The 24324-nt window shown below is 42.7% G+C and overlaps 1 protein-coding gene across 2 annotated transcripts in view; it reads right to left on the bottom strand.

Moving 5' to 3' along the window:
* The window catches only part of TAPT1 (transmembrane anterior posterior transformation 1), a 1296801-nt gene that overhangs the window by 44918 nt on the left and 1227559 nt on the right, over positions 1 to 24324 (bottom strand). For both annotated transcript variants that reach the window (XM_044062200.1, XM_044062199.1), the window contains exon 13: positions 11619 to 11779. In XM_044062200.1, the coding sequence (XP_043918135.1) occupies positions 11619 to 11779 (161 nt within the window). The remainder of the gene's footprint in view (positions 1 to 11618; positions 11780 to 24324) is intronic.

Raw genomic sequence — 24324 nt, 5'->3', positions numbered from 1 at the left:
GCCATTTTCTTCAGTTTTTCTTGCCCCAGATGTCAGGTGCCCCCAAATAAGTAGGCAATTCAAATTGCTAATAAAACATACATAAGAAAAGCAAACAACAACTTTCAGCTACCAGCAAATACTCCCCATAGGTAGTAAAGGGTAGAAGACATAGGTACGTACAAGCACGTAAGAGGGGAAGGAGGGTGGGTAACCTGGACTGCAGCAGTGTATACACTCGAACATCTACATTTATGGTAGGTACAAAACTGTACTATGCTCATCGTGTTACACTGCTGCAGTCATTATACTTGGGTAGAATCCCAAAGCTGAGGTAGGGTGGCTGATTCTATAAGGCGTTAGGGGTGGCTATAAGGCCCTGCAGCACTGCAGTGGTGAAGCCAGCTCTGGATTTAGAGTATAGAGGCAGGTGGTAATGCTTTGTGAAGGTATGTACAGAACTCCAAGTTACTGCTTCCAAAATATCCTTGGTAGGTACTCCTCTGAGGTAGGCGGTTGAAGTGGCTGTTGCGCTAGTGGAGTGGGATCTAATGCTGCTAGGTACAGGTTTCCCATGGTGTGTATAGCAGAAACATATACAATGTCCTATCCATTTTGAAATAGTCTGTTTTGAAATGGCTTTTCCCTGTGCTCCTGCAGCATATGCTACCAATAGTTGCTCAGATTTCCTGAAAGCTCTGGTTTTGTCTAAGTAGAAGTGCAACTGCCTGTGAATGTCCAAGGAATGCAGTAGTCTCTCCCCTTTATTCTGTGGTTTTGGATAAAAAGTTGGCAAATGAATAGTTTGGTTTAGAGCCACACTGGATACCACCTTTGGCATAAATGTAGGGTTAGTTCTTAAAGACACCCTGTCCTGGTGGAAAATGAGGAAAGGTTCCACTGCCATTAGTGCCTGTAATTCTGAAACTCTTCATGCTGATGTTATTGCCAGGAGCAGAGCAGTTTTCCAAGAGATATATTTTAATTCTGCTGTGTTAGCTGGCTCAAAAGGAGGTAAAGTCAATTTTTCCAAAACAAAGTTGAGGTCCCAAGTTGGAGTAGGTGCTCTACGGGGCGGTCTTATGTTTTTAGCCCCTCTGAGGTACTGTCTTAGTAAAGGATTAGAGAAAATTGGTGGATCCGTGTTGTAATGAGCAGAGACGGCAGAGGCGTGGGTCTTGATGGATAAGAAGGAGAGGCCTTTGTCCAGCATCTCAGTTAAATATTGTAGTATCTGAGGAATGTTTGGAACATGAGGGTCAAGGCTGTGTGCTTGGTTCCAGGCACAGAATCTCTTCCATTTATCCGAATAGGCTTTCCTGGTACTAGGCCTTCTGGCCTCCAGAATGACATCCATAACAGCTTTGGAGAGCGGCACTGACTGCTTGACTAATGAATCTTCCATGCAGCTAGGTTTAAGGTCTTTAGCTGGCTGTGTAGTATCTGACTGTTGTGCTGAGTAAGCAGATGTGGGATTTGAGACAAAATCCAGGGTGGTCCTTGTGCTAAGTTCTTTAAGATTGGGTACCAGTGCTGGCATGGCATCTGGTGCAATCAGGGTCATCTTTGGCTCTTCTTGCCTGGCTTTTATCAGTGCCTTTGGCAGGAGAGGCAGTGGTGGGAAAGCGTATACTTGTAGGTTTTTCCAGCTGAATGAGAGGGCATCCACTTTCCATGCTTGTGGATGGTAACTCCTTGTGCAGAATTTCTGTAGCTGGCAGTTCATTGGGGATGCAAACAGATCTATGTCCGGGCTCCAATATTTCTGTGTTATCATTCTGAATATCTGTGGATTCAATTCCCATTCGTGGGGATCCATGATGTTTCTGCTTAAATCGTCTGCTAGTGTGTTTTTCCTCTCCTGGCAGGAATTGTGCTTGCAGATGAACTTGATAGTTTAGAGCTGTGTTCCACAAGGTCATGGCTTGCCTGCAGAGGGGGTAGGAGTGAGTGCCCCCTTGCTTGTTTATGTACCACATAACTGTAGTGTTGTCTGTTTTTAGCAGTAGTTGTCCTGGATGCAGCAGGTCCTTGAAAGCTATAAGTGCATTTTGTACAGCTAGCATCTCTTTTTGACTGATGTGAAGATGCCTTTGTTCTGCGGGCCACTTGCCCTGAATACAGTTGCCTGCCATGTGTGCTCCCCAGGCGTAGTCCGATGCATCTGTTGTCAGTGTTTACCTGGCTGTGGGTTGAGTAAAAGGCTGTCCCTTGTTGAGGTGACAAGCTTGAGCCCACCATTGAAACTCCTGTTGAAGGCAAGGAATTAGTGGTGTAACTGTTTCCAAACATTGACAGTGTTGAGACCATACATTCTTTAGGTACCATTGTAGTTTCCTCATATGCAGTCTGGCATATGGATTTAGTAGTATGCAAGATGCCATGTAACCCAAGGCCTGCAGAATTTTTCTTGCAGGGAGTTGAGTCTTTGTTGCCATCAAATGAAAGTATTGAGTCAGTTGTTCTTGCCTGTCTGGCGTGAGATAAGCCATCTGGGCCTTTGTGTTCAAGCTGGCACCCAGGAATATTATCTCTTGTGAGGGCACTAATTTTGATTTCTTTTCATTTACTATGTACCCCAGGTAACTTAATAACTTTTTTACAAACACCAGAAGAGTGTAGAAGAATGTCCTTGCTCTCTGCTTGAATCAGGCAGTCGTCCAGGTATGGATAAATTTGAATTCCTTTCTGTCTGCAAAATGCAATTACTGGTGCCAGGCACTTTGTGAAGACCCTGGGTGCAGTAGATAAGCCAAAGGGCAGTGCAGAGAATTGATAATGCATTGAACCAGCTATGAATCTGAGGTATCTTCTGCAGTTTTGTCTGATAGGGACATGCAGGCATGCCTCCTTGAGGTCCAATGTCACGAGCCAAGCTTTCTTGCCCAGCATGGGAAGAAGCTGCTGTAGTGTCAACATTTTGAATTTCGGAACATCCACGTAAGTGTTTAGAGAAGAAAAATCCAGAGCAGGCCTCCAGGCTTTGTCCTTCCTGGGAACCAGAAAGTGTCTTGAGTAAAAACCTTGTCCTTGCTCCTGTGGTGGTACCTTTTGAATAGCTCCCATATCCATGAGTGCTGTAATTTGTTTTTGAGCCTCTGCCCATTGATTTGGTGGCAGATTTGGCATTCCTTTTAACCTTGGCAGAGTGTGAAAGTGGAACCTGTAACCTTGAGATACAATGTTAAGAACTCATTTGCCTTTGGTGATCATAAGCCAATTGTGATAGAAAAGTGCCAGTTTTCCTCCCAAGGGGGCTGCCAAGAGAGAGTTGTTTGGCAGCTGTAGTGGGAAGTCATTGGGGCTGCTTTTTATATGGTTGGGGCCTGTCTTCCCCTTCTTTCTGTCACGATGCAACCCATTGTCGAGGCCTGTAAGGACCTTGTGGTTGACCTCTACTTCTTGGACGTCTGTATCTGCCCCTTTGTGGTCTGTCTGTAACTGGAAAGGACCAATTCTTAGTTGGCCAATTTCTGCTAAATCTAGGAGGCTGAACCTGTAAGAAATCCTTCACCATTTGCATAGATTTTGCCTTATCCTCCATTTTCTTTAATACCTCTTCTGCCTTAACTCCAAATAACACATCCTGCTGCAAAGGTGCAGCCAATAATTTTGCTTTAACATGATCTGGTAATGTATGTTCTTTTAACCAAGCATGTCTTCTAATGACAGAGCCTGTAACAGCTGCTCTACAGGAGGCCTCTAAAGAATCAAAACCACAATGCAAAGAATGTTTTCCCACCTGTTCAGCTGCATGCAATAAATCCTGCATTTCTTTAAAAGTAGGAGGATCTGAATCTGAAAGCATTTTTTGTTTCAACTGAGACAGTAAAATTGCTGATATTTTAGCATGTGAAACTGGCAATTTAAGGCTCTCATTGCTAAAGTTGTAGACGTGTATACTTTCTTTCCCCATCTGTCTAATGCTCTGGAATCTCTGTCAGAGGTAACTGGATTCTTGGCTGATGAGGCCTTAACCCCTTTGGGTCCCTGAGAAATTGTTTCAGGGTCAACAACAGGGCTTTTGTACAGAAATTTGTGTGAGTCAGGGACTCTGTAGTATCTGTCAGGTTTAACTGGGGCTGGAGGTAAAGAATCAGGATTTAGGCTGGATTCAGTATACACATCATCCACAGTGTCCAACACTGGAGGAATAGCAAGGAGTCTGTGTTGAGGTAATAAGAGGAAGTCTCTGAGCCTTTTCTTGGATTCTGAGTAATCCTGGCCTTCCCAATGGAAATGCTCCCTCATGGTGTGCAAGGTTTCCCTAAAGGAGTAGTCCTCAGGTGGAGAAGCTGATGGAATTGACTCTTCAGCATCAGAATCCTCATAAGGGGGTAAAGAGTATCCTAGGTCTGAGGATGAATCTGAAAAGATGGACACCTGGTCGGATGAGTCATAGTCTGCATCCTGTCTAGGCCTTTCATCAGGAGGGGGATGGGACCCCCTGATCAGAGTGATTAGGTCTTCGGCCATTTTGAGCATTTGCTTCTTAAGCATGGAGGCCTGTGCTGGAGAATGCTGTATTTGTTTCTTTGATTTTAAAGCTCGTTTAGACTTAGCAGAGGGTTTAATGCTTAACTGAGTAGGTCTGAAAACACCCTCTGAAGCTGCGGGCAGCACAGCTACTCCGGATCCCTCTGAAGGGTTAGTTTTGGTAGGCTGAATAACTTGTGCGTCCGAAGGCCCAGCCATCTCCACGTGGGAGTCAGAGGCGGCCTGTGGTTCTACAGAAACGGTCATCAGGGGCTGCGAAGGTGTCTCTCTGAAAACCGGAGAACCGGCGACTGGCCTAGAAGAGGCTTCATCGTCAGTTTTGGGCCTCGGATGCCTATCCTTGTCTTTGCGCTTTTTATGTATTCCAGTCATCGGAAATTCCGATGGCATGGCATAATTGAATTTTCTACCAAAATAATGTCGGGCAAAGTCAAACTGACGTTTAATAGTGCATTTGTTAAACCTAGGACAAAACTGATAACCAGTGACGTCGTGGTCTGGACCTAGGCATAGGATACAATAAGAAAGGAAATCCTTATGAGGTATTTGCTTCCCACAAGAAATACAGTTATTAACTTTTACGGACATCGGTCTGAGGCAAGAAAAAGTTTCCCCAACGGGGTACTTAGCTTTGTAGAAGACTTTGGTTCTGGATTCGGAATGAAAATCTCAGGAGACGGCCGACCGGCACTTGCGAACTGCTTTTGCTTTGGGCACTGCACGGCAAGAAAGACTGAAGCAAATGGCATCGGCTGCATCTTATATACCCCTGCCGCACTGACGTCAGGGAGGAGGCGACAGCAACCGACGCCGGACCAAGACTTTGGAACTCAGGCCGACTGGGGAACCGCCTGACGGCAGGATAACCCCAAGTGTAATGACTGCAGCAGTGTAACACGATGAACATCGAAAATTTTAGGAGTCGGCCGACCGGCACTTGCAAACTGCTTCTGCTTCAGGCACCGCACGGCAAGAAAGACTGATGTAATGGCATCAGCTGCATGCTTTATACCCCTGACTACCTGACGTCATGGAAAATGAGACAACAACCGACGCAGGACCCAAAACTTTGATAATCAGGCCGATTGAGGGCTACTGCAAGCAGATAACCCAAATGTGATGACTGCAACAGTGAAACACAAAGAACATCACCAAAGTGCCCTTTTCTGGATTTATCAAGTACAAATAAAACTTAACTTACTTGATTACTGTAACAGTAATATAAATGAATTTGTGAAACTCTTATTTTCTTTGTTAATGGTTCCAAATATACACTAAATAACAAAGGGCAAAGAGGATATCCCCTGCCTGGTTCCTCTGTTCAAACACAGCTTGTCTCACTAATTTTTGCCTCTGACCCATCTATATCCTCCATCAAATAATCCTCATCATAAGTAACTTGCCTGATCTCAGTTACAGTATATAGAAATATCCAGAAGGGTGTCATAGGGCTTCTTCACCACATCCTCTTCTAGCTTTCTTGTGCTTATTTTATGTTTTTCAGAAGTGCTTTAAATGAACACTATCCTTAATGGAGACCATTTTGTATAAATATGCTTCTTAGTGGAAATCACTTCATACAATAAAAGAATGTTATGTGATATGTATTCCTTATTTTATGATAACAAGCAAAATTCAGCCTCAAAGTTCTTTTTTTTTCTCTTTCTCTCTCTAGGAGTAACTAGGTCCCAACAGCATAATTCTATTATTTGGTAAACACATAATAAGACCATACCCCAAGTTACAGCTAGCATTCAGAGATGGTTTCCCAGAGTCAAATCTATGTCAGACTTGGAATTTGTTTTCATTAAATAACATTCCTGTTTAAAGCCTCTTGCAATGTAAGCTCCATCAGAAAAGGATGTGTACTGCATTTCAGTGCTGGAGAGACAAAAGTATTATTCATCGTTTGAATGTAAGATAATATTAGGGTTTGAATGTAAGATAATATTGTGGTTTTGAGAACTTGTTCTACATACTCTTTTAGGTGATGAGGAAATCTGTTAGATTTGTACAGTCAATTCTGAGAACTTAGTTAATGGTATCAACATATGTGAACCATTAGGAGACTTTGATGCTAATGACAAAATTTTACCTAAAAAATGTGAACACTTGAAACCATTCATATACAAAATAAAATTATGGTAAGCTTGACTTCACCTGGATTAGGGAAGAATTAAGATCCAAAGACTGGTTATGTTTAAGCAACAATAATGAAACATATTATGGTTATGCAGTCTTAGGTGAACAAGTAGGATTAACAGTCAAAATGAAATATAAATCAAATAATAGGAACAGCCTTACTAAATAATTGATAGTGGGACCAGGAACCTATCCTGGTGCCTGCAAACAAGCTCGATGGAATCTGTTCCTTTCATGCCCAGCGGGAAATCAAATCAATGAAAGCCTCCAAGAAAAATGACGCCTCAGAAGGCGAAGGTTGGACAGTCCACCCACCTTTCTGTTTCAGGATCTCTAGAATGCCTTTGAAGGAGATGTCATCAGGTGGGGATCAAGGGGATCCTTCTCCCTCATCAAAGTCAGTGTCTTCGGATAATGACTCCATTGGGGAGTCAATGTGCCTCCTTTTGCATGTCTTCTTCTGGGGGACTTCCTACATAGGGTGCTCAGGGGAAGTACTGGAATAAGAGGATCCCTGCTGGGCTGGGAGATCCTGGAGACTGCTCGGAAAGGGCTGACACAGGACAGAATAAGTAGGCTCAATACTCGGACCCAACAAGGGTACAAGGGTAGACTGCAGGACATGAGATGGCGGTTCTCTGCTGCTGGAGAAAACCCTTTCCACTACTAGGAAAGCCAGTGGACCTGGAGAGGCCCTCTCAGCTTCTCCCGGAACCAAAGCAATGAAGGGAAGGTGGCAAGGACTCACACTGGATCCGTGGCCTCCAGAGGGAATTTGACCTGAGCTGTTGGGGGCCGAAGCACCCAGGGGGAGGGACGGCTCTGACAAAGTCAGAGCCAATCCCACTCTCACGGACCCGGCACCTCCACCTTGGCACCAACATTTGCTCTACTCTGAAGGAATAGAAACAGGACTGATCAGGGCACTATCAGAGTCAAGGAAGGTGGCTTCTCCGGCACCAAAGCTGACACTCTTGGAAGTCCCAAAACCTGTAACTCCAAAGCCGAGGGTTGGATTGAAGGAGGAGTTCTGATGGTATGGGATGGAGCAGACACTACCCCCATCTGAATATGGGCCTTGAGGAACTTCCTCATCATCCTGTCCATGTCTGCCTCGGACCAGCTTCTACTGGACTGAAAAAAGCCAAAGAGGGAGGTCTAGAATGCTTTGACTTCAAAGAAGGGGACTTTCCAAACTGGCCTGTGTACTTGCTCCTGGCTCTCGGATCCAAAGCCCTAGCATCCGAAACTACAGCTGAAGAGGAAGGTTGTCACAGCATAATTACCTCAGTTGTATCCGAGGAAATTTGTGGATAAGATAAGGTGGAAGCTTTCTTCGGATCCAAGGAGATCGGATCTGAAATTTTCTTAGCATTGGTTTTCGACTCCAAGGGGATCTCTCGGTGAGGCAGTGAGAGAGCTCTTCTTGGCTTCTGGAAGAAGAGGACAAAGTCATAGAGGGGGGGGGGTCTGAGCCACAGAAGCTAACGAAGGAAGAAGGCAGAAGAACCTTTAATATAAGTTTATTGTGCCTATCTGCAAGGACATGCAGGTTAAAAGACACACAAAACTTCACAAGAAACTTTAAGGCAATCAGCACCTAAACAGATGCACTCCTTGTGGGCATCTTGGTTAGGTATTGTGTGCCCACAAGAAGTGCAACACTTGAAACCTAGACAGGGTTTGTCATATGTAATTCCAATAGAGAGTAGCCTGTCCCTAAAACACACCAAAAACAATTATGCACTCAGAACGGTTTAGAACAAAGATGAAGATCACTATCAAAGGCTATACATTTTTTTTTAAAAAGTTAAAGTTTAAAGCTGAAAGTTTAACATTAAAGAAGTACTATCTAATACCACTACCGAGAGTGGTCTATTGGTTATCCACAAACACACAACTACTTTTAAAGTCTTACTACCAAATAAAAGACAATGAGGCAGGAGTTGAGAAACGACCTAGCAGAAGGAAAACAAAATATTTTTTTGCGCTTAACTATCCAAACTGCTCAAGAGCACAGATCCGCTTCCAATCTCTGAAGCGTTAAACGAGGTCTGAGGTGCTGGGGTAGATGTAGTGCATTATGGGTAAGAGGGAGGAGCTTGAGAATTGGATTCAAGTCTGGAAAATGTGGCCAAGCCAGACTTGAGAATCTGATCCAAGACCCAATCTTGAGGAGGAATGAAGAGGACATCAGATTAAATAATTATGTTTCAGAAATTTGCATCTTGCCTTCTAAAACAGACATTACTAACACAGATAAATACAAAGTCATGCTTTTGGTAAAAATCATGGTTTTGGTAAACCGACTATCGTAGAGCCAATTAAAATAAAAGAAAGAGTTTTAGGTGTAGTACCAGAATACAATGATTTGTGGATCACCATAAAGATATTTTTTCCTTTGCCAAACATTTAGCTATTGCACTTAATAGCACTATGGAGTAAATTAGTTTGTTACTCAGAAGTATCTCTACAATGAATGCAGTCTGGATAACCAGTTTATTTAAAGAACTTTCTGATGAAGTTCTGAATGTACTAAAATAGAAAGCGCTAAAAATTTTCTTTTGTTTCCCTTGCACCGATTTCTTTAAGTTTTTAAGTTTGTTTTTCATTGTTCTTTGAGTTTTATAAAATAATTTATTTCACAACCCTTGAAACTCGCAGGCCACAGAGATTCCAACAAATTTATTCCTTGTTGTGAGCAATTTACTATTAATGATTTTAAGTTTAAGATGAAAGACGTGTGTAACTGCCTTACCAAGGGTGTTGTTTATGCTGCTGTGTGTGACTGTTGTTCAGCCTGTTATACAGCCAAAACTGAACGCTGTTTTAAAGACCATATATGGGAACATAACAATGATATTAAGCACAAAAATGAAAGCAATGCTTTAGCTAGACACACTAGTGCCTTTCCTCGACATATCTTTAAGTTTGTGGTTATAGAGGGTGCCAATGGATCTGTGTAGTGGTCCCTGGCATTTACTTTTAGAAAAACAAGAATTGTATTGGCAACTGCAACTAAATGCTGGTAGCTGGCCAGGGCTTAATGGTTTTACATCTATTTCTTGTTTATTAAAACTGAAGGCTTTAGAGAGTTAGTTTTATTTAAATGTTATTTAAACCTCATTAAAAAAAAAAGTATTTAAAGTTTTTTTTATCTGTCTTATTTGGTTGCTTTAAATATGTTTGGTCACTTTAAAATTTTCTGCTTTACCTAGAGCTTGGTAACCAGGTGATCATGTGATTTTTTTTTTTACTTTGAGACCTTTTACCTGCTGCTATTTAAATGGAGTTCAAACAATGTGGTTATCTGAAGATGTTTATATTAATAAACAAAAAGTGATAATCCACTGTTTTTGTACTGTTTTGCATTTTACCGCACCTTTACTGGCTGTTGTACCTGTTGGAGTCTCTGTGGCCTACGGTTTCTTATTTCACAACCTTTACTGATCATGTGGAACAAGCTACCTCTATTTTTCACCAGTCAGAACCTGTATACATTTTTAAGAAAAATGTGGATAACTGGGTAAGTACTATGAATACTATGGTTTATAATCCTGCATTTGTGGAGCCAGTGATCTAAGTTGGCCATTGGGCCTGAGCACTGTAACCAGACTTGAGTTACTGAGTGTTCCTCCAGAGATACTTCTATATGGGGTTATACAGAATCTTATTTTTAGCAAGAAGCTCTTTTTGACAGATACATACTGGAAGCAGCCTGTTCTATTTGAGCAAGTTGAAAAGTACAGTTTTGTACCTACCATAAATGTAGATGTCCGATAGGAATGCATCTGCAGTCCTTACAAATGGGTTGTCCTGTCTCCAGGCAGCAGCGCCGACCTTAGGGCTGCCTGAGACAGGCCAACCACATATCACGGTAATCATCTACCATTCTATGCGAGATATGATGCCAATTTTCCAAGAGCTTACTCTACATTTGTGGTCCAACACCTGGGGTGGGTGATTATAGTTTCTTATATTCCTTTTTAAATTACTGCTTGTATACACTGATTTTTAATTGCCCATTCTTATTTTACCAGATTGTGTCAGTCTTCCTCAGTTATCAAATGGCGCACACTTTCTGTACAGATCAGAATACCATTCAGTCTTCCTCATTTTGTTTTTGTATTCTGCTTTTGTCATCTGCATTGAAATAATTTGTTTTTATAGATATGGCTTTCATCATTTTGGCATGACCTGTCATAAAACATTAACATTCCCACATTTTAATATCAGTTAAATGTGCAAGACATTTTATGTTATGAAATATTTTAACAACTCTGAGATATCTGGTTACTAAATCACACCCACAGCAATGACATTATGGCAAAAATTATTGTTAAAAATAAAATGCTTTTACAACATTGTTATTAGAAATGAAATGCCTATACAATAGCAGTAAGACACTCCAGTGATGCGTGTAACACAACTGCTTCATGCATTCACTCGCCTCAGAAATGACAGTACTGCACTGTTACAAGCACCCTTCTGTGTTCTACTGTTTAATTACAGGACTTTACAACACTGTGAGATGCAGCCCTGACTACGGCCTATGTTCCATTAACAGTTGAGATACTGAACAGATGGTGTGGGGTCAATGATGGAGTACTGTTCACTCACCTCTCTCTCTGGGGAGAAGCACATCTTGTAGGCAGGCATCCCAGTCAGGATCTTTGATGGAAACAGAATGGGAGGCATCTGCTTATATACAAGGGGCAGGCTAGCTTGTGGGCTACTTCACCCAATGAAACTACTGATTCTCCTACATGACTCCCACTGCATTCCTATTCCCTGAGCACCAATGTAGTATCTGGCAATGGAACATGCTAAAGTTTGAAGAGAAAAAGTTGCATGGTTGACGCCCAAGCTGCAGGTAAAGAGCAGCAAGGGGTCTAATGCTTGGCAGGCACAGAAATTAAAAAGTAATGCATTTTATACAATCTGTTACCATTACTCTTTTTGTCAAGAAATACGACAAAATTCAGGAGAAGTTAAATTACCTTTAGGTGGTGATGTTTTGCTGACTGATTTGTAAAACGTCTTTGCAGGGGCACTAGCTGAAGCAGTCTGGAATAGCTTTTCTTCCATTTTGGCTTCTTTCACATACTTGCAAGACTTTCCTAGCAATACAATGCTGTTGAGGACTTTAAGTGTTATTAATCTGAAAAACAAAATGGCATCAGTTACAGCAAGCAATGATGCTAAGTAAATTCATTTGTCATTTTCTAACTATACATTGCAAAGCATTACTGAAATCAGCAATAGAATCTCCTTACTTACTCTCAGGAGAACTTAAGAGTAGTAGGCTATCACCCGCATCACTTAACTGGTTTCATAGTTCCCTCACTAACAGGTCCCAAGCAGTGAAATGGCAAGATGATTTCCTTCTTATATCCCTCAGAGTCCGACTACTATTGTTTAACTTATTTACCAATGACCTAAATACACCCGCCAAAGGGGCCACTACAGTACAATATCTTGACTCCACTGCAATATAACTGTTCATCCCCAATTCTCTTTTCTACCAAAATAAACCTTTAATATACTGTCCTCCAACAAGATCAATATAGAACTGGTACCCCATATCAAACTACTAGGTGTGATTACAGACAACCACCTGAAATTTGACTTCCATCTTCAGTAAGCCATAAAGAATACACACCAACACCTATGCTGCCTCTATAGAGGAAAACACTATCTAACCGACTCAGCTGGACAAAACATACACTTCTTTTCTTTTCCCCACCCTTTTATATGCCTCTCCTATTCCAACCATTCTCAACTGCACTGTTTCAGCCAAACTAGATCAATGCTACAATAAAGCAGCTAAATTCAGAACCAACCAATAATATAGATAACATCACTGCTTCTCTCTAAAACGAAACTGTCTTGAAATAAATTCTCCATAACACTAGCAGTTGATTCCAACCTTCAAATTACTGCACAACCCTGAAAAATTATTCTGTCTTTACTCCATCATTCAACTTTACACTTCTAAGAGACCTCTATGCTTCTCTGACAAATCATTACTCTCCATAACTAAACCTAACAACAATGAAGGCTACTCCCTGTATTCACACTGCACTGCTAACAGCTCAAATACCATCCCACTTCACTTACGAGCAGTGTGTAACCTGTAGATTTTAAATACCAGACACGTGATGGATAAATGGCTCTGCATCTGTACCACCCTTGGTTAAACTGATACTAAAACAGCTATATGAATGTGTCGCATAAGTCTCTGTTGCACAAAACTTTATCACAACTATACCATCCTCTTATTATCTCATATCCTTTATCTTTCTTGTGCCTCCTCCTCTACCTACTTTTTTGAGGCTGTTCTAACTCTATCTCTTCCTATGTCTTTTACAGTAAATGTTAAGTAAAACCTGACAATGTATGCACAGTACTGATGACACTGCACTGCACGTACCTCCCTGTAATAAAAAATGTGCTCAAATGCAACTAAGTAACCTACTTTTAAAAGAAACTGTTTGTACATGTAATTGATGTCAAGGATGTCTAAATAATGGAACTGTTGCTCATAAATGAAACTGACAGCAAATGATGAAACAATGTAAATGATGTCCACCATGTCTGTATAATGAAGCTTTTTTCCCCGGACCTCCACTAAAAAGTGCATTGCTCAGCTGGACTTTCTTTGTAAACAACTGCCAATAAATAAAAGTACTTACAGGCATATCAAGACAGCCAATAAATTCTGGAGTCTCATGTGCTTCCAGGGTTGGAAACAGTCACCTTTAGTTCAGGGTCCTTCCATTTAGTCTCAGCTTAGCTCCCAGGGTACTCACAGCAGCCACTGTAGATAATATCAAGCTGAAAGGAAGCAAAATGTTCCCATCCCTGGACGAATGCCTGCTAGATGCCCTTACAAGAGAGGGCTGCTGATTCTTGTGAGGGACTACTTACTGCAACTGTTGAAGTTTTTTTTTTTTTTTTTTTTTACAGCGAACACTGAAGAGTCTCAGATAAAGCTATCACAGGCACACAAGCACTAGTCTTCATTGAGAGCCAGACACACCATTCTGTTTAGCCAATCTTCCTAAAATACAACTATATCCTTCCTAGCCATGAACACCAGTCTACTGTCTTGTCCCACAGTGACAGCAGTGTTATACCTCTCACTTCCAGCTGACATTACTTTACTCTCCTCCTTAGGTCAATTTAAAACTAGACTCAATCAACATCTGGCACTAAACTGGCTATGTCATTGTATCAAGCCTGTCTAACGCTCTTCTAGATTGTGTAAAATCTATCAATCAGCTACTGTTTAATTTACCCCTGGCTTTCACTAGGGTTTAACTCTAACCTGTGGAACATGTTTATTATTGTTTGCTTATGTACGCTTTGTCAAAATCATAACTGTAACATGTTTTTAATGTATCTGTTTACCTGGAGCTTTTCTCCCCGGGCTTCTGCTGAAAATGGACATGCATCCAGTCGGACTACCCGGTCAACAAATGTAAAATAAAATAAAATAAAATTAAATAAATTCCTTAAGGTTCTGGAGCTCATGGCAGGCACTTTTTTTCTATATCTGTCTGCAAGATATCATATGAGGGTCTTACATGGCATTCTGGAGATTCCACGGACTCAGATCATAGACCTTATGTGTCTTCTGGACAAGATTTTCTCAAGTGTGCCACAGCCATTTAGACATGTGAGTTTACCAGGACAGTCCTTTTACTCTTCAGCCCCTAAGAATAACTGCCACCTTGGATTTATTTGCCCTGGCATGTGGAGGCACTACCTGGGGCAGATAGCCCAAGGGACATAATCACAAGAGATGAATTTCCACATAAATGTCCTGGAGTGGATGTCAGTCGTCTTTATTATAGGCTTTACAGAACTTCCTTCTTCAGGGTGTGATATCTATTCTGACAATATGGCAGTGGGTTGTAGAAGTTAACAAGCAAGAGGGGAACTTGTTCTTAATCCCTTTTTCTGGAGGCCATGGGAATAGTCATATGATGTGTATTGTTCTTAGCTTCAATACATATCTCTGGCCAGGCCAGCTTGCTTGCACACAAGACATGCACAAACAGCTATATTTCTACTTAAAACATACCAGAGAATGCATGAAAAATGATCAGTTATTTGGCTCCTTTGCCACTAATGGACTGGGACAGAAATTAACCAAGGTCATCCTGTCTAGATGGGGTATCAGACTGTATATATATATTTTTTTTGCTACTCAAGTATAACAAAATGTTATAAAGCAAACCCCAGGAACATTTGGCAATGATGGCCACCTCCTTAGCATTTTTAAGGAAAGCAATGGTCAATGACATTTCTGTTGCAGCATCTTAGACTTCTCTGCATATTTTTGCATGATGTTATAAAGTGGAAAAGATCTCAAGGTCCAGGTCAACCTTCAGATTTACCATGATAAAGTGCATTCTGTCTTGATGTTGGCTAAGAAGACAAGCTAGCTACTCTGCCTTCTTGTTAAAGTGAATGGATTGGATTGTGTAAGGTGCAAAATTTATGTAATTCGCATAACAGATCTTCCAGATCCATGTCAGTCCACTTTAACATACATTCCTTCCTTACCACATTCTTTGTAAATGGTCACAGTCAAGGATTTAATGAAGACAAACTCAAACTGGACAAACTAGGAGATGCAGTGCACTGGGGAACAATAGTTGCAATTTGGGCATGGGGAAGTCTATTAGATGCCAAGTGACTTGTCCCTGACAGCAGTCAGTCCTATTGTTGAAGTGGGCTGACACAGATCATGAAGCTATATTGTTATGCTACGTAGATAACTGTTTCTCAAACAGCGAGGCGAAGGATCCTTGTTTATGGACAACATGTTCAAAATGCATCATGGTCAACCCTAAAAAGCAGTATATTTCTAGAATACGACTGCATGATGAGTTGTGTACTCTCTCCCTCCCCTGCAAAAAATAGCCAAATTCATGAATTCAAAGGTCAATAAAAGAAAACAATTTAGACCTATGATAATGAACACATTGTCAAATAAACTGGGGGAAACAACAAAAAATCGTAAGCCAATAATGCACACAGTGAATTTTAACACAACCATAAACAAAAGGTCATTTTTGGGAGAAGCATTTTGCCCTGTCCCTTCCCATGCCTCTACATCTCTAAATATAGGAACTCTGAAATCGTGTGACCTTGGATTAAAAAGAAACTTCCTACCCCCCCCCCCAAAAAAAAATTCTGTGACTTCCCTGATCCTTTGCCTAAACTAAACTAAAACTAAAATGAGTCAATTAAACTTAATCCAGAATTCCTTTTTCAACATAACATGCTTAGGTACCTCCTAAAACTCATCACAGGAGTATGGCAGAAAGTGCATGGACTGGAGACATAAGTGCAACATTGGTAAAAAAAGAAGTTATGTACTCACCATAACGTTCCATCTGAGTAATTCTACTTCATTTGTCTTCAACCTGTGGGATACCAGATCCATATCAGATCCGAGCCGGCAATCTTACTAGCATCTGCTCCGAGGTCCAAGCTCCTCCCCTTACCCATAACACACCTCTACTACCTTCCAACCCCCAGATCGAGTTTGCTGATCCTTATACTGATAACCTGACCTGAAAAAAATACTTATGACCTATAACTGCAGCCCACAGGCTGTTCACATGACAAGGTCCGGGGGAAGGAGGGAGGGAAGGTTGAAGACAAATGACGTAGAGCTACTCAGATGGAACGTTATGGAGAGTACATAACTTCTTTATCTGAAGTAGTTTACTTAATTTGGTCTTCAACCTGTGGGACAGAGTCCCCAGCTACTACACTCCTGGGTGGCCCTCATGGAAGGATATTCTGGAGCACCACAGAACCAAAGGATGCTCTCCTTCTGGAAGTCAAATCCAATTTGTAATGAGAAATAAATGTATGAGATGAGGACCAAGTAGCTGTAGAACAAATATCATCCAAAGAGACTTTAGACCAAAAGGTCACAGATGTAGCCATGTACCTAGTGGAATGAGCTTTCATCTGACCCGGAGGAGACATGCCGCTGTCCTTATAGACCTGAAGGATGAATGAAGAAATCCACCTAGCAATAATGACTTTGGAGATAGGTTTACCCAAAAAGGGTTTATAGGATGATACAAACAATTGATCGGATTTAAGGAAATTTTTTGTCATGTGTAAATAGAATCGTAACTGTCTAAGAACATCCAGCAAGTGGAGTTTGTATTCCATCTTGTTAGCAAAATTAGGAAAGAAAACTGGTAAACTGATGGTTTGATTGATATTAACTGGTGATGCCACCTTGGGAAGAAAGGATGGATTGGTCCGAAGGGAAACCCTATCTTTGTGGAAAATCATATAAGGAACTTTGACGGACAAGGCCTGCAGTTCTGAAACCCTTTTTGCAGAGGTAATAGCCACCAGAAATGCTGTTTTCCAACATAAGAATTTTAGATCTGTGGTTGCAGCGGGTTCAAAAGGAGGAGCGACCAGAGCTTGAAGAACCATAGCAACGTCCCATGGGGGAAAAGGATCCTTGACAGGGGCGCGTAGCAGAAGAGTCTCTTTGATAAAGGCTTTACACGGTCTGGAGGAGGCTAGAGAGGCAGAATTCTCACCCACAAGAAAATGAGAAATGGCAGCCAATTGAACCTTGACAGTAGAAGACTCTCTCTGTGTTGAAAGATATCAGCTAGAAAATCATGAATGGCAGAAATAGAAGCTGTGAAGTGGTCTAAACTCCTTTGAGAGGCCCAAAAAGAAAAAAATGTTTCCATTTACTGTGATAAACCTTCCTGGTAGAAGACTTACGAGCAGCCACCAAAATAGAACTAACTGAAGAGGATATTCCAGGAGTCCTAGTGATCATGGGAACTTGAGCAGCCAAGTTGTGATCTTCAAATTGTCCAGGTTCGGATGAGGAACCCCCCTGAATGGGATCCAAGATCCACAGCGGAGCCAGAAGGTGAGACCAAAGGAAGGGAAACCATACCTGGCGAGGCCGAAACGGGGCAATGAGGATCATTTTGCTCTCCAATCGATGAGCTCTCTGAAGAAATCTTGGAATAAGAGGTAATGGAGGGTAAGCATACAGAAGACCAGGAGGCCAAGCATGGACTAGAGCATCTCTGTGGGGCTCTCTCGGCAGGGGGTTCAGAGCGAAGAACTTGCTGCACTTCGCGTTGGAAGGAGATGCGAAGAGATCACAGCAAGGCTGATCCCACTCCAGAAAGATCAGCTCCGCTACTGAAAGATTCAGAGACCACTCGTAAGGCATCAGAATAGTCTGACATAACCTGTCCACTAGAATGTTGGACCGTCCCGGAATGTGCATTGCAAGGAGAAAACGACCGGTGGAGATCACCCATTCCCACACTCTCATGGCCTCATGACAAAGGGGGTAAGATCTGGTCCCTCCCTGTTTGTTGGTATACCAGACCACTGACATGTTGTCTGACTGAATTGCAATGGTTCCCAGAGGAAGAAAGGCATGAAGGGCCTGCAACGTTGAAAGGACTGCCCTCATCTCTAGAAAGTTTATGTGCAAGCTGGTCTCTAGAGGGGACCACATGCCTTGGACTGTCCTGCCCGAACAATGCCCCCCTCACCCCAGTTGGGAGGCATCCATGGTCACTGTGGCTTGGGCAGGGGCTGGAACAAAGGGTTGTCCCCCCCAAAATATCCGGAGAACACATCTACCATATGAGGGACGACCGACAGACTCAACTGAGTTGTACTGGATATGACAATGGAAGTTCCAACAGGGACCATTGTACAGCTAGTGCTAACTGTAGAATTCTCATGTGTAACCAGGCAGACGGGAAAAGCGTTACGGTCGCCGCTATTGAACCTAAGGCCCTCAACACTGATTCTGCCGATGGAAGATGAGAATGGTAGATCACAGAGACATGCATCCTCAGGTTTTGCACTCTCTTCAAGGTCAGGAAGATTTTGCACTGTAATGTATCTATCCTTGCCCCAATGTAGTCTATCACCTGGACAGGATTTAGAAGTGATTTGCATGCACTGACTGTGATCCCCAAATGCAGGGCAAGGATTAGGAAATAATCCCTGGTTTGAGAGAGTAGATGCCTGATGGGAGCAGTGAGGAGACAATCGTCCAGGTACGGACAGACCTGAATCCCCTGAAGCCTCAGGTGAGCCGCTACCACCGCCATCACTTTGGTGAACACCCTGGGAGCTGTGGTGAGAATTAAGGGTAGGGCTCAAAATTGGTAATGACTGACTCCTAGCTGGAAGTGGAGGAACCTCCAGTAGCTTCTGTGCATCTTTATGTGATAGTAAGCATCCTGGAGTTCTAATGAGCACATCCAGTCGCACTCTTGCAGGTACGGCATGATGGACTGTAGTGTGACCATCCAGAATTTTACTTTGGCAACTGGCAGGTTCAGGGTAGATAGGTCCAGAATGGGCCTTAAGTCCCCAGTTTTCTTTGGCATCAAAAAGAACCTGGAGTAGAAGCCCGATCCGTACTGATCTGGGGGGACAGTTTTGATGGCTCATTTTCCTAGCAGTTTAGAAATTTCCTGTGCTGCTGCCTCCCGTGGGTGATATGTCCAGGAGGTGTTTGGGAGATTTGGGAGGACCCACAAAGAGGCTAGAGTAACCTCTGGGTATGATCTGAAGCACCCAACGGTCTGATGTTATGGACTCCCATGCCGCCAGGTGCAAGGACAATTGTCCCCCGACTGCCTCCAGAGTAGAGCAGTTGGGCCACCCCTCAGGGTTGCTGTCATGGACACGCCGGACCCAGCCACTCCTTCAGTGACATGTGAAAGGAGTCGCACTGGACATATTGGAGACTGCTTTCAAAGTGGCCATCCTTGGAGAGAACGAGTCCCTGTCCTCCTGCGACATGGATTTACAGGGAAACTCCGCCAGCTCCTTGACCAGGTCACGCTGGAGTCTCGTGAAGTGGGCCAGTTAGTTCAGCGCCCTAATAGAAAAGGTAGCCGAGGTGTAAACCCGCTTCCCTAAGCGGTCCATCATCTGTGACTCTCGTTAAGGAGGATGAACCTAGGAACTCTCCTGGGGTAGTTCCTTCATTGTGGCTGCTGCTACCACCACAGTGTCTATGGGGGAGCCCTTGTTCCATGCTGGCCTATCCGAAGGTGGACGTAAGATCTTGTCAGGCCTTTTGGGAAATGGTTTCACTGTGTCCAGCTCCTTCCAGGCCCGTGAGGTGACCAGGTCCACCAAAGTATCTGCCGGATGGGACACCCAGGAAGTAGATGGACTCATACCGAAAGCCTCCAGGAACACTGACTCATCAGAAGAAGGTTTGGGGGCAGACCAACCTCCCTGCTGGCGAAGGATTTCCATGATGTCTCCAAAGGAGACATCCTCAGGAGGTGACCTGGGGGAACCTTCCCCGTCATCTAAATCCATATTCTCGGTGAGGGACTCATGGGAGTCACCAAGTGCCTCCTCTTACACGTATGCTCGTGAGGCACATCTCCAGTGGGGCTCTCCAGGGAAAGGGGGGACTCACAAGCCACTTGTTCCTCAGGGGGAACCATCTGGGGCTCCTCGAGCATAGGCTGTCCCTCTGGTAAAATGATAGGATTCATAGCAAGAGTCAAGGGGGTCAGGGTGGAGTCCAAGGGGATAGTCAGAGGTCTCAATCCAGTGGACAGAACACTTTCTACCACGTCGAACGCCGAGGGATAACGAACCTCCTGTGGAACCAATAAAGAAGCCGGTCTCCCCTTGTCCGACGAGAGAATCGGAGCTGGGCCCGAAATAGATGGAGCTCCGACGGAGAGAACTTGGCCTGACAAAGGCGGAGCCGATGAAAAAAGTTCCACTCCCTCGGATCCGACACTCAAGCTGTGGCTACGACAGCGGCTCAGATCTGACATGCTCCAGATAGCTGTCGGTATCGAGGAAGCAGGTACCGTCGGCGCCAACCCCCTGACTAAAGTCATCCTTGGATCAGAGTACTCTAAACCCAGACAGTTGGGAGAAGGAGAAATCGATGTAAAAAAAGGAAGTGAGCTCCCCCCTCCTGAGGGAGAGGGGGCTGGCAACATCCCCATCTGGATCTGAGTACGAATGAACCTCATCATTTTATACATGTCGACTTCCGATAAGGACCACGTGGACCTCGATGAGGCCACGGACTCTGGCACTGAGGCCCTAGATGTAGAGCATGTCTCCTCCGGCTCCAGGGAAAACCTCGGAGATTGGAGCCAAGGGGAGTCACGGATCCTATGTGTCTTAACAGGTGAAGGGAGGTTCGGGGACCTCTTACGTTTTTCCGTCCTAGATTTTGGCTCTCTCTCCTTCTCTCTGCATCTTTTCCGCTCAGCTTCCACAGGCTTTGAAACGGGATGTTGAGTCCCAGCCTGGGAGGGAGGAGAAGCAAGGGCAAGAAAAGGAGGAGAGGCGGCCACAGCAGCTAATGTGACCGAAGGCGAGGATGAGGCAACTGCCTCAGAAGTGGGAAGAAGGCCTTTCAGGGCCAACTTAGCCTTCCTGTTCTTGACTGCACACGGGTTAAAACCCACGCATATAGAACAGTTTGTATTGAGATGGGCCACGCCCAAGCACATTACAAAAACAGTGTGGCAATCTGCTGGGGACAAATTATGGCCATATTCAGTGCACCTTTTAAACACCGGCTTATCAGCCATTTATACAATAGGGAAAACAAGTAGATAGAAGAAAAAAAAACACTATTTTCCCCACTGGAAACCACACACACACACACACACACACACACACACACACACACACACACACACACACACACACACACACACACACACACTGCGGGGGGAGGGGAAGCAAGTTAGTAGAGAAAAAAGGCTTTCTAAAGGCTTTATTACCCACTTACTACTTGGAGCTCTGGAGATCATGATGCTTCAGCTAGCCACGGCAAACAAGATCTGGGGGTTGGAATGTAGTGGAGGTGTATTATGGGTAAGGGGAGGAACTTGGAGCTCGGAGCAGATGCTAGTAAGATTGCAGGCTCGTATCCGCTACTTATCTGGTATCCCACAGGTTGAAGACCAAATGAAGTAAACTACTTCAGATGTGCATTATTGTAAATAACCACCAGAAGTGTTAAATTATTTCAGCAGTAAACTATAAACAATCAACAAGGAAAATTAATAAGGCCAAATGAAAAACAAGTCACAATACAGCATAAGATATGGAGTATATTCTGATAAAATACATCCAAATACTTCAAAAGGCATGGGGAGTTTGAAAAAAGTGCATTTTGTACCAGTGTTCTGCCATTATGTAAACATGTAAGCACATAGCATGTAGCTGTGCAAAGTAAACTAGTTGAGGTTATAAATAAGTTGATACACATACATTTTCAGTATTTCTCCTGCAAAAGGTTTAAAGGAAACCACCACCCAGAAACTGAAGGAAGCTTACATTTCCTTTTAAAAATTCCTTATATATAAAAAAAAAAAACCCATCAGCTGGTCACTCAAGAATTAAAAAGCGGTGCATTAATGTGCAGGGATTGTCCACTGAAATACTAGAGTATCTACTTATGGCACTACTTTTATATATCACTGACAAAAAATATCAACTACCACATTTTTTTCACTGTATAAGTTGTTTCTTTAGAATTTTACTGATGAGCTAAGCTATGAAACCTACCAAGCATTCTAAAGTCATCCAGCCACACATCACATAATGAGAGAGAGTTAATTCACTTTGGTTAACAGTAAACAATAAATATCTATTTAATCTGCACAAGGCAGGAATGGTGACAAATTACTATACCACATTAAGAGATGTGACACTGGGATTTTGGAGTGCTGGAAACAGATTTTTATAGCTGATCAGTACAACACAAAAGAAGAAGCAGCATGTACAAATGAGGTTCTAAGATGGCTGTGGCACATTAAGCTGTGCCAGAAGCCTGCTCCACCACAACAATATTAGCAAAATGCAAAACATGATAAACGATTATGCTGTCTTTATGTAAACAATTCATTATAATAACATATTACCTCCTATCAAGACTGTGAGCAGAACAGAAATTCAATGATGCTCATGGATCACTTCTTTTAATAAAGTGGGTAAGATCAGCTGGAGAGAAATATAGAAGGAAAGAAGATTATGACCAAAAGAAATATGCACCTGCTCATAAGAAATCATACTTTGCAAGATGGCTGACTTAACTGCTAAGGAGTAAAATCAGAAATCTTTACACAAGTGACCATGTATAAAGCTAAGGCAGTCATATCAAGAAAAGAAGAGTGGGCTGATATGGCACAGAATCCCTCAATATCACCCACTTTTCTCCAGTGACTAACAAACAGAAAAAGAAACAAGCTGGTATGGATAATTAGGACGATATGTAGAAGGAATAGCAGAGGATGAGGTTCCCTTAGCTGGTACCTATCTGAACAAAAGCATGTCTCTTAGGCTGTATGGTTGCCAGACCTGAGTCCACTGCACTGCCAGAGGAGGGGTGACTAATGAATATATCAGTGCTTGTGTATTAACTAAGTAAACAGTGGATTCCAGTCTTTGAAAAGCTCTCAATGCTCAGCACTGCAGTGAATACAATGAACACTAAAAACAATGGGTGGAATATTCATGTGGAGAGGGCTGAAGAACAGAAATTCTAAAGTGGAAGACCAAGCTAACAACAGTGATGTAAACATAAATAAGCTACAACTTTCACTGGAGGCCCTGACAATGACAGCAACTAACCTGGAAGTCTGTGACAGATGGAAGAATACTCTGATGTGGAGGACACCAGAAGACATTGCTCAAGATCATCTGAAACACTCAGTAAAAGAAATGTAAAAGAAATGTTAACTGCAGCCACAACTCCAGGTTTTCAAAATGTCAGCTACACAATTGAGACAGCCCCCCAGAAATCCATTAAAATGCTTCCTTCAAGTAGCAAATCTCCAACGCCTAACTATGTTAGACCCCTCTGACAGGCAACCACGGCTCATAACCTGAATGCTATTAAACCTAAAAAAGAACACGCAATAGAGAAACACAAGCATCAATATACTGGCTAAACTCAAGGGAAATTAGAACAGAACAGCAGAAAATACTTCCTCTTTTACAGGAAGAAACATTAAGTTCCGCATGACATACAAATACTCTAATCTTTACTGTAAGGGGTGTGTGTCATGTGGACAAAAGTAGTTTCTGCAAATGCAAAAAGAATGAGTGCTGTTTGCTTTTTTCTCCACTGTGGTACGACCCTGGAATTGGTACATACAAGTCCTGGCAGTGTGGGGCTTGCCTTACTGCAAAAAGATATAATGTTTGCCAAAGGTAGTTAGACCTTAAATCATGTTTAGGTGGCAGAAGCCCTGAATAGATGTTCTGGCATTGTCTGAGTATTAAATAAACCTTAGAGGGACAACACCAAGGAGTGATGCAGAGTTGTATCTTTTCACTTGAGGTCAGTTAAGTTAGTATTACATTGAAAGTTAAACATTTGAAGTTTTAAATTATATGCTGTTACTAACAAATTTGCAAGCACAAAAATATTACTGTTTATTTTCAGTTGAGCAAATGGTACGAGATAATTCAGGAGTAATGGTACGAACAAAACTCAGACTCTGATGGAAGTGAAGGAAATGTGCGTGTGTGTGGGTTTTTGTGTGGTAGTGAGTTAAATGATAAAATGTGAACCTTTGACTTAAATGCTGGAGCAAAATGCTATTCACCTGCCCTCTAATCTTACAGAACTACAGCATTTTATTTATTTGGCTA

This window comes from Protopterus annectens, chromosome 2.part1 (genome assembly GCF_019279795.1).
Source record: "Protopterus annectens isolate FY-2018-M chromosome 2.part1, PAN1.0, whole genome shotgun sequence".
Lineage (NCBI taxonomy): Eukaryota > Metazoa > Chordata > Ceratodontiformes > Protopteridae > Protopterus > Protopterus annectens.
The sequence above is the reverse complement of the archived record's forward strand: the minus strand, read 5'-3'. Positions and strand labels throughout refer to the sequence as shown.